This window comes from Akebia trifoliata, chromosome 13, assembly GCF_017979445.1.
Source record: "Akebia trifoliata isolate Shusen 1 chromosome 13, ASM1797944v1, whole genome shotgun sequence".
Taxonomy (NCBI): Eukaryota; Viridiplantae; Streptophyta; class Magnoliopsida; order Ranunculales; family Lardizabalaceae; genus Akebia; species Akebia trifoliata.
Genome location: NC_141387.1, coordinates 5941976 through 5953626, shown reverse-complemented (window position 1 = coordinate 5953626; position 11651 = coordinate 5941976). Strand labels below are relative to the sequence as shown.

The 11651-nt window shown below is 34.5% G+C and overlaps 1 protein-coding gene across 1 annotated transcript; it reads left to right on the top strand.

Moving 5' to 3' along the window:
* The first annotated feature begins 2723 nt into the window (after nucleotides 1-2723).
* LOC147387544 (uncharacterized) lies at nucleotides 2724-11503 on the top strand. The gene is given in 19 exon segments (XM_086420479.1): nucleotides 2724-3062; nucleotides 3150-3275; nucleotides 3367-3492; nucleotides 3610-3672; nucleotides 4630-4737; nucleotides 5315-5392; nucleotides 6070-6162; nucleotides 6394-6480; nucleotides 8629-8730; nucleotides 8822-8941; nucleotides 9039-9074; nucleotides 9076-9102; nucleotides 9601-9743; nucleotides 9823-9901; nucleotides 10001-10059; nucleotides 10170-10215; nucleotides 10638-10738; nucleotides 10826-10895; nucleotides 11165-11503. Coding segments are annotated over 19 exon segments (1743 nt in total). The 5' UTR covers nucleotides 2724-2855; the 3' UTR covers nucleotides 11237-11503.
* The last annotated feature ends 148 nt before the right edge of the window (nucleotides 11504-11651 follow it).

Sequence of the window (11651 nt, the reverse complement as noted above, 5' to 3'; positions counted from 1 at the left end):
GCGTAAAAAGTAAAGTTGAAACAGTATTATTAAATATTTTTAAGATTAAGAGGTAAAATATGAAAAATAATAAAATGGGTTAAAAGAGTAAAAGAGAAAATATAGGGTAAAGTGAAAAAAAAAAAAGTGGGTTCCAAAAAATTATGGCTCGATGGAAAGCTTAAAGGGGCAAAAAATGAAAAACAATAAAGTAGGTTAAAAAAATTAGGTTTAAGATGTAAGAATTAAAAAAAATGGGTTAAAGAAGAGGTATAATAAAGTTAGAGGAGATATAATAATGTCACATCCACAAAAATGTAGTTGAAGAGACATTTATCCTCAATTCAAAAAATACAAAACTGTAACAACTCAGTTGTATTTTATTATATAGATATCAAAAAAGTTTTTTTGTGTTTTTCATATTTTTTATGTATTTTCTTACTTGGTTAATTTAGGAAAAATAAAATGATTAATAATTTGTACAAAATCAATAAATTAGATATATTTTTAAAACAATTGAATTATTCATAGGAATTCATGTGTATGTTACAAATTATTTAGAGAATGACTAACTGTGATTCGAATATGCATTTTATGCTATGTAGATAATTCATTTAGCCTATATATCCGTGAATATTTAGAGCATATCTACCAACTTTTATTTCTTTAATTTAGGGCAATTTTGCAAAATTTAACTCTAAGCGGTCTTTATATTTTAAAATCCCCTTTAAATCTCTACTCACCAAATCAAATATAGCGTAATTCATAAATGCCTCTTCTATATCTACTCTTCACTTTCTTCATGTTTCCACGTGTTCTTTTCAAATGGTCAGTTGGAGTTGCCCTTGAACTAAAAAACAATTATAGACACCCCATTTTGCCAACATTAAGCTTGAGAGCACCAAAAACATTTCAAAAATGAGTTTGACTCAAGGAATTTCTAACAAAGGCTTTAATCCCATAATTTGATTAGTCATAGGGGCCCTAGAGGCCATTTTAATTGAGGGTTTTAGCCTGGTCATGAGTGACCTAAGGACAAGCCATTTTTTGGCCTAGTTTGCACCTCACCCATGGACCAGTGATATTTTACACAGTATAGAGGTGAGCCGCGGCCTAGTGTATGGGTCACCCAAGAACCAATCAGTTAGGTAGTTATAAGTTCATGTGTGCTCGAATCTTGTTTAGGGAAATGACACTCTAAACCCCTATGAAGTGACTTTTTCCTCAAGAAAATCCCTCTTTCTTACCCCTTTATCCTTTCATTAATTCTCTTACAAATAACTTACTAAGGTCTTCTAGTAACTTACTAATTCCTTTAACTTTGACTCCAAGTCTTCCTTGGTCCTCACTTGAATTGAATTACCACCTTAACATCATCTTGTTAGAGTTAATTTGTGGTGATTTATTTTGTACCCATCAATCTTATCCTCAATTCAAAAGAAATCAATGTAATTTGACCAATTTTCAAGGATCATAACCATTTTACCTTACTAAGAGAATGCTCTAGAATTTATGTACAAAGACATTTCTATATCTAGGTTGTTAGAAGCCTAGCTAGATAGAAAGTCAAGAAAGTCCAAAAATCAAACACCAATTTATATGTTATTTGACATAGTTCTCTTTAAATTGACTCAAAGTGTAGGGTTTAAGACCATTTTAACCTCTCCAAAAAATTCCCTAGAACTCTATTGTCTTTTTACAATCCTATCATTTGATCATCGTAATTACTAAGACTTATAGGAGTGTAAAAGACAATCAATGACAATTGGATAATGGGCAATTGGAGCTTTTTTATGATTTTATTGAAAATATTGGGAACTCTAAGAATTTGGACAAGTTATTCCCAAAGGTCTCTAAAAAGCTTATAAATGGGATCCTAATCCAAGCAAAAAAAAAAATGAGCTTAAGCCATCTAAAATTTTATCCATTTTTCTCTTCAAAGTTCTCTAGCATCCCAAAATTTTATCCAAATCCTTTCGTAAATATCGAAGAAACTACAATCAAGAAAAAAAAGAAGAGACCAAGGTGGGGAGTAGATTTAACTTTTTGTAAGAATCCGATTTCATTTCTTACTTTTATTTCACATTTTCTTTACTTTCAAGTAAATTTACTTTTAAGCAATGTAGAACTCTAATTTTCTTAGTTTAAGGCTTGGATGGTAGAGAGTAATCTCTCATTGTCAGGCAATCTCCTCTTATAAGTCTTTAATAAGTTCCATTGAGAGCATTTTAATTTCTAATAAATATTATTTTAGTTTATTTTATTTCTATACACTTTACATTTCTAGTGTAGCTTCTTTTTATTTTTATGGCTTAAGAGTTAGAGAGTAAACCCTCTATGAGATAATCTTCTCTTGATAAACTCCAAAAAGTTTTGAATCTCACATTGTCTATAATAATAAAGTAGATTTTTAGTTTTTTGGTTTAAGATTTTATATTCATAATTGTAAACAAACTATTGCAATTGTTTGTACGAGTATTATACATGGTTTTAAAACTCGTTTTGATGTCTCATCTTGTCCATGAACAAGATTGAGTTGTCCCATTCAACAAAGAGACAATGAACTGACTTTTGAAAAACACATCAAGTTTGAGATAACTTGTCTATTCATCTTGTTGGTGGATGATACTGAGACAAATCGGACGAGTCGTCTCGGACAAGATTTAAAACCTATACCGTTTTGATTTGTAATGTTGAGCATTTGAGAGAATATTTTATAATGTTTGAAGGGTGAGTTTTAATCTTTAATTGAGGTGTGAGAAATAATTTAAGAAATTGGGGTGTAATAAGTAAAAGTTGGGGTGCAAAAGCAGCTCTCTGGAAGCAAGCATGCTTCACCACGTATCAGTGGAGACCAGAGAAAGAGACAGAGAGAGATGACGGCAGACCTCGCGAACCTAAACAGTCCCTTTAATGGAGATTTACAACAGCAAATCAACAACAAGAAGAAATCTAGGGAGAGCGAGCGACGTAGAAGGAGACGAAAGCAGAAGAAGAACCACAAAACCACCAAATCTCTCTCAACAAATGAAACCGAAGACGACGAGAGTGACGACGCCAAGGAGAACATCGACCCACAACAGGTATCTTTGTTGGATTTTAGGGTTTTTGTGTGTGTGTTTTTTCGTTAATATCTGCAAATTTCCCTTTCTAATACGTGAAATTAACAGCCATTGGAGCAAATTGAAATCGATTACATCCCTGAAAGAGCGGATTTAGAGGGAAATTTACTCCAAGATTTCAAAAAGGTGTTTGAGAAGTTCAGCTTCAGTGACAGTGTTGCTGTTGGTTCAGAGGTGAGGATATAAAAACAGAAGCATTTTATTGTTTTTTTTAATTTAATTTAGTTAATTTTTTTTTGCTAATTATGGGCTTATTGTTCATCAGGAGAAGGATAAGAAGGATGAGACTAATCAATATGAGGTTTCAAAAAAGAAATTTGATTCTGATTCAGAAGAGGAAGAGCAAGATGTACAGCCGAAAGAGAAAGGGATTTCAAATAAGAAGAAAAAGGTTTTGATAGTTCGTGTGCTTTTAATTTATGGAATTTAACTTTTTTTTGTGTGTGGGTTTATTGGGTTTTTAATTTTGTATGTAAGACTTAATGATTTGTGTTGTCTGGTTGTGTAGCTTCAAAGGCGAATGACAATTGCTGAACTAAAACAAATTTGCTTGAGACCGAATGTTGTTGAGGTTTGGTTTGATTGGTGATTGTGCTTTAATTGTAATTTCTTCATTTTATTTGGTTCTCATTTCTAATATATTGAATTTTTGAAGTCTAATGAAAATAGCATATATTCACATGGAAACCGAAGATTTTAGTAGACCTAAAACCCCCAATATTTACTTTCATTGGCTTTAGTTAGAGCGGTTTGGGTCGTTAGGAGCAAGTTCTGAGTTCTGACTCGTCCGTTATAGGTCATGAGTTGAGCTGATTGACTTGGGCAAAGTTGTGATTCAATTGGTTCTTTAAGTGGAGGAAATCACACTAGGCTGGCTTCATAGAATAGTGAATGCCTGCCCTTGGAAGGATAACGAGATGGTGTAGCTATGATCCAGCCATGCCTGATGAGTCAAGCTCATTTGGCCAACACTTTAATATTTAAAAATAAAGCTTTTTTACACATAAAAAAAAATTGGTACATGGTAACAAAGGGACCTTGGACTCTGATAGTCATTTTCAATCACATAATTGATTTGGTGGTCCGACTCTGGATTATGTATTGAAGCATCTTCATTGCACCAAGGATCAAATGGATTCACCGAATAAGGACACTGTCCATGGAAATCTTCTGCATCTCTACAGAATGCTATTCCTTAACTTCCTTCTCTTGTCTTACTAAAATCTCTTCCCTTTACCAATAAATAAAATAAAAAAGCATTATCTATGCTGAATTGCAATGTTTGTGTCCCTCTTTAATTATCATTGCAAAACACAAGATTTCTGTAAATTCAAGATAATGATTTAATTACTTATAGGTTCAATTGGTTTGACACATTGCAAATCAACTTTTGAGGTTGTTGGTTGGAGTCCAACTTACCCATCAGAAAAAAAAAAAATTGTCTTGTGTTTTTATCGTAATATGCTTATTAGTGGTCCATCTATTTTATCTCTTTTAACACGACAATGTGTTCTTGGTGATTTTCTAGGTATGGGATGCAACAGCAGCAGACCCAAAGTTGCTGGTGTTTCTGAAATCCTACCGGAATACTGTTCCCGTTCCAAGACATTGGTGTCAAAAGAGGAAGTTCTTACAGGTGACTGGCATTTTAACTTACATTTTTTTCTTTTGGTCGGTCATTTAACACAGATTTGATGTGGGGCTATGTATGCATTGCATGCTTGGTGGGCATATACAGCATGATGGGTTCAAATAAGAGGTTGGGAGAAGATAAAGTCGATCAGGTTTCACTCCTCTTATACTTATACATGGTTCTTGCAGGTTATCGGCTATAGCAATCATTGAGCCATGACTTCTTGGTGTTTTCTGAAGGGGTCTGTTGAATGGTTTACCTTTTAAGATCTTTCTAGTTTGGGTGGGAGTGTACTTAGTTGTGCATTGTGCCACTTTTTGCAAACACATAAGGTGCCTAAGTTAGATGTCCTGCTTTACATGCTAGACATTAGAATACTATTGAAAGGTTGAGGTTATATGGATTATGCATGGAGTTTGTTTCCATTGTGCATAATACTTAGACTGAATTCATTCTTTCTATTGCAGATATTCTGGATGGTGCATTAAAGTTCTTATGCTTATAATTAGCTTGGTTAGAATTGAATAAAGAAACACATTTTGGAGATTTTGTGTGTCATCTGTTTTTATTTACTTTGTAGGGAAAGCGTGGTGTCGAGAAACAACCATTCCAGCTCCCCGATTTCATTGCTGCAACCGGAATCGAGAAAATAAGACAGGTGCAACTCAATTCCATAAGCTATCTAACTAGTTACTAAAATTATTTATTCGCTATTTTCATCTTCATACCTTTGTAAATAATCGTCATTATTGTCACCATTAATCAATTCCATAAATTATTTATTCTCAACTTCTGTAGTCTCCGGTAAGTTTATAATGGGTGGCCTGATTTTTTTGCCCATCTTTCCTGTTTGAGCAGTAAAAAGGACATTTATTTTATTCCAATATTAAAGAGACACCTTGATCGTCATAAAAATGGACTGAAGAGAAGATTCACAACCCTCAACGATTCTTATATTTGTCTTCTATCACATTCTGCACTCCACAGCATTGCAAAAGGAAGCATCTTCCATAATGCTTTGCAATGCCAAGGTTCAATATGAATAATCATCTCCGGTGGGAACCTCCATGATATCAAACTTTAATCTTCCTTGAAACACTACAATGGAGGAGAAGATGTAAGTTTGCCTTGCAAATAGCAAACCAAGTGACTCTTAACATTGTAAAGCTATACTTTTTCTCCAAACGATGTCGCTTTTGCATTATGTTCACATTTTGTCAATGCTGCTAAGTCTTTATCCCTTTTTCATGGTTTCCATGATGTCTTTGTTTCATTTTTTAGTTTTTATTTTTTATTTTTTTATTGATAAGTTGGTTTCCACAATGTGTTATTTAGGCATACATTGAGAAAGAGGACAGTAAGAAGTTGAAACAAAAACAACGTGAGCGTATGCAACCAAAGATGGGAAAGATGGATATTGATTATCAGGTATGTGCTGATTCATATTTTTTTTTAATGGACTGTTCTTAGGACTTTACTGGGCTTCTTGTTATGTTTCCTTTTGAGGAATTTTCACTCCTTCCTTGCATGCTAGCCATTTCATAGTATCAATGTTTAGTAGCTTTCTATGCAATTGAACTATAGGATTTTTATTTATTTTTTTTTTTTGAGTTTTAATTACTGCACTTTCTCATTTGAGGCAGTGGTTCCCATTTGCAGGTTCTCCATGATGCTTTCTTTAAATATCAGACTAAACCAAAGCTGACTTCTCACGGTGACCTATATCATGAAGGGAAAGAGTTTGAGGTATACATTTTATATAAGCTATTAAACTGAACAACTTTGGTACCACTGAAATGTTTGAATTTATATACTTAGATGTTTTATTTAAATTTCTTTTTTTGTATGTTTTTTTTTTTTTTTAATTATTATTATTATTATTTTTTTTGGGGGGGGGGGGGGGGGGGTTATTCAATAGTAGAATTCAGTTCTTAAAACACCATTAACCATTGCAGAGGTTACCTTTGATTCTATGAAATCTTGAATGTTTTGTTTAGTAAAAGCTAATCTTAGGTGCTACTTGTCATTCATAGTGGAAGCCATGGCTTACATGTCTTAGCTACCTATGGTGTGAAAATGTTAGTCTTCTTAGTTTTGCTCCAATTTTTTTACTACAAGTCACCTGCTGTAGTTACGGCTTCATAATTTTACCATCTTAGGGTTTGATCATGCCTTTTGCCAAACATAGAAAGATAGTTGTGATGACAGATTTTCAATGGAGTTTGAACTTCCTTGATAGATTTTATAGCTTTTCTGCTTGTTATATATATATTCTTAGCATTCTCCAACAAATTCATTTTTCAATAATAGCCCTGTCTATTTTGTCTTTTAGTTAAAAAGGCAAGGGTATATTGGTCTTTTAAATGATAAATGCTTGTTGGCATTGATTGTTAAAGTATTCACTGCAAATAAGACATTTAAATCCAAATACTAAAATGCCCTTAGCATTTATAATGTAAAAAACCAACATAGTCTAGTCTTAGTCACTAAAAGACAAATAGGTAGGGGTATTATTGGAAAGTGAATGTTGTGGAAAATGCTAACGTCCAAGTCTTGGATTGGCTTATTCAAGTGTTATTGTTCTTGCGGGGAGCTAGAAGTAGTTGACTCACGCTTGGATGGCTCTCTCCTAGAAAAAGTAGCAACGAAAAAAAAAAGCACTCAAAGTGCTATTTTGATGAAGTACCTAAAGTCGTGCTTCTCAAATGCTTTTGTGGAGAGCCAAATGTCCTGTTTGGATGCAGGAGCTAAAAATACTTAGAACAGAAGTATTTTCTGAAGGAGCTAGATAAGTATTGTGTGTTTGGGAACCAATTCTGAAAATTACTGTCAGAAGTACTTCCAACAGAGTTTTGTGTTTGGGAACTATCTTGAACTTTAGTAAAATGACTTGACTACCCTTATAAGTACTAATTATTGTTTTTAGCATTATAACTCCACTAATTATGTGCTATGAATTATTGACCATAAAAAATGTTATTCAATCATTTTAAACTCAAATTATAATTAATTTTTGACAAAATTTCGACAAAAACTCCCCTAAAAACTAAACATATGAAAAAAAGTTCGTTAAAAAAAAAACTTTATTCATCTTTGACTAAAGGAACAGAAGCCCAATAATCTCTAAAGTCACTGTGTGGGACGAGTTCTCCTTTCTATGAAATACCCTGTTGTTGCGCTCTTTCCAAAGACCCCAAGTAATGGCCGATAGAAGAATAGCCCAAAGATGCCTCTTTCTAAAGAGAAGATATTCAAATTCCAACCCTTTAAAAGATCAAAAAAAGATAAACGAAGAACCCAATCCACCTGGAAACAGGACAAGAAGAACATTCAAATAACACAGGAGAAAGAATAATGTATAAGAATGTGATTAACAGACTCCCCATCCCTCGAACAAAGGAAACAAAAATTTGGAGTAACCCGCCCCCGTCTGATCAAATGATCCAAAGTGAGAATTCTACCCAAAGAGGCAAGCCATACAAAGAAAGACACCAGTAGAAGGAATAAGAGCGGACCAAATAATAGATGGAAATAAAGAGACCTCACATGACGGGAGCAAACAGTTATAGAAAGACTTGACAGAAAACTTCTTATCCTTAGCCTTGAACCGTTCTCTCCTGTCTTGCTCATTCTCTCTGAATTGAATCGAATTAAGGAGACTTAAAGAGATGTAACCTTCGTCAATTCCCAATCATTGGTATTATTGGAAAGTGAATGTGATAGAGAATGCTAATGTCCCCATGAGGTTTGGACATTAGCGTTCCCCTATATATATATATAAGATGAAATCTTAACTATTTAAATCTGTCATCAGGGAGACATAACTTTGATATTTAGAGAAAGAGGCACCATTATCATCGGCAGTCCATAACATTCTTTCCGTTGGTTATATAGGTGAAGCTAAGGGAGATGAAGCCGGGTTTTCTATCACAGGAACTAAAAGATGCTCTTGGTATGGCCGAGGCTGTTCCTCCCCCGTGGCTCGTCCATATGCAGGTTAGCTAAACTAATATATTTTCATGTTGTTAGCATGTCAGTCCTATTCCAACTTCAGTTACATATTGTCTGAAAGATTATCTGGTACCAGAGAAATGGTCCTCCTCCGTCTTACGCACACTTGAAAATTCCTGGCTTGAGTGCTCCTATTCCTTCTGGAGCTAGCTTTGGTTTTCATCCCGGAGGTTGGGGTAAACCACCTGTTGATGAAGTGAGTTTATTCAACTTGCTTGTTAATTTAACTGAATAATACATTTTGTACAAACAACTGTTGTTGACATCACATTGTTTATGTTTTTATTTAATAGTATGGACGTCCTTTATATGGAGATGTTTTTGGGATTCCAACAACACGAACAGCCTAACTATGAGGTACTAACTCATGGTCCTACTTAGCTGCAGTTCTATTCTTGAGTTGAAGAATGGGTATCTTCATATTTATTGAGAGTTGCTATTGGTGCCACAACTTTTACTTTTCTTAAATTATTTATCATACCCTAATTAAAGATTAAAGAATACACTATTCAAACATTACACAGGTTTGGCTCAAATTATAATCTCAACATTACAAAACACTATAACACTCGTCCAAACAGTTTCAGTAGTTGTTTACAATTATGATTAGGTTCGTATAAAATCCTAAACCCAAAAAACAGAAATCTAGCAAAAAAATAAAATGAGAGAGTTTCTATTGGCAACCCAACCTTTACTTATTCTCAAACATTCACTTATTTTCTTTATTTTTAAAATTGGGATGTAATAAGTAAAAGTTCAGGTGCCAATTGCAGCTCTCTCTTTAATCCAATGTTTCTAAGAAACATACTTTCTAGTCAAACACGACTGTACTTTATTTGGTGGCATCAATTTCAGGAAGAGCCCATTGACAAGAGCAAGCATTGGGGTGACTTGGAGGAAGAAGAGGAAGAAGAAGAGGAAGAGGAAGAGGAAGAGGAAGAGCAGATTGAAGAAGAGGAATTGGAGGCTGGCATCCAATCTGTAGAAAGCCTTTCTAGGTACTGTACCTTTTCTTCTCCATCACTTCCATCAAACTGTAATGCTAAGTATTGATTTTTATTTTTTATTTTTTTCCAGCACTCCTGGTGTGGAGACACCAGATGTCATTGACCTCCGAAAGCAACAAAGGAAGGAGCCTGAGAAGCCTCTGTACCAAGTAAGTATCATTTAAGCCATGCTTACATCATTTGCAGCCTCTGAAAAGATGGAGAACTTCATCTTTTTGTTACGTTTATTTTTCTCTATTTTTATATAGGTACTTGAAGAAAAAGAAGAAAAGATTGCTCCTGGGACTTTACTTGGAACAACACATACGTACGTATTCCAGACTCCATAGTCATGTTTCGTGTAGACTTACCTGTTATTCATACTCCATGTAATGCTTGCAGAGCTGGACAATGTCTGACACTTTTTCCTGGATACAGGTACGTGGTTGGTGGTGGCACTCAGGACAAGATAGGCACAAAAAGGGTAAGGAATTTTGATGGTATTTTAAAGAAGATTGCTTATTTTATCAGTGAAAAGATATAATGATGGTGTACCAATATCACATTTCATATACTCCAAACCAGTTTTCAATAGGTCTAAGTGAGGCATTTGATACTAGCTGTTATGAGCCGTATTTGTCTGGCCATTAGCCCTGAATGAAATTCCTAACTGATGAATGCTGATTCATGATGTAGTTTACCGATCAGATGGTTGATATGTTTGATACTCTGATCACATTGCATATATATAACAATGTGGTGCCATTCGAAAAAAGATAATCTAGTGCCAGATGGCAACACTTAGGGCTCGCCTTTCTATATGCCTATACCACGTGTGGTTTCACTACCCCATGTATCATGCTAATAATTATATTTACTGTTCTTTAAACTATAATTCTTGCACAGGTTGATCTCCTTCGAGGTCAGAAATCAGACAAAGTAGATGTCACACTTAAACCAGAAGAGTTGGAAGGTGTGGAGAATCTAGACAACGTTTTGGCTGCAAAGTAAGAGTAACCCTGATAGAGATTGTTTTCAAAGTAACTATTATTTTCTTATGACTTCTGATTCTTAATATTTTAATATAATTGCAGGTACGACGAAGCAAGGGAGGAGGAGAAGCTCCGTAGCCAACGAGAGGATTTCAGTGACATGGTTGCAGAGGTGCATCTGCTGCCCACATATTTATGTCTCATATATTTTATGAATAATGATAAAATGACTCCCCCCAAACTCTCCTGACATGGCTGTGCATAGAACCGTAGATTTTTTCCTTGGGATACACAACTGCACATATTTATGCACAGCCATGTCGGGAGTTTGGGGGAAGTTTGTCAAATGGGGAGTTAGAAAATCACGACTCTTATATGTTATTAGTTTATTACTTTATTTCACCACCCAACAATCTATAATTGAAATGGGGATTGACGCAGAATGAGAAGAAGCGGAAGCGGAAAATTCAAGAAAAGGAGGGGAAATCAAAGAATAAGGATTTCAAGTTTTAGGTGTTCTGCTATTTTTCGTTTCTATTTGTCTGACTGAGTTTAGCAAACCCATCCCATGTGTAAATCCATTCTTCTTGGTGAATGGTGATGTCTGTTTTTCTCAGCATCTTAGCGGCAGAAAGGCTTTGTTTTACCTAACCTAATCGATTAGGTTATATGTCTTGAGTGAGTTTAGACTGACCTTGTCTACTATCATATTAAGTAATGAATCAGTCTGTTTTTACAGTGCATCTACTTTTGTCTTAAATGGTTTATTTGTTAGTTCTACGAGCTTTCCTACTATAAAGATGGTGAATTATATTTGCCTTTGGAGTTGCAAGTTAATATCCCAGCGAAACCATCTAGTGTTTGGCATGTTGATTCATTTAATTATTTTATCAAAAATAAGATTTTGTGCCTGAGCATCTAATAATCC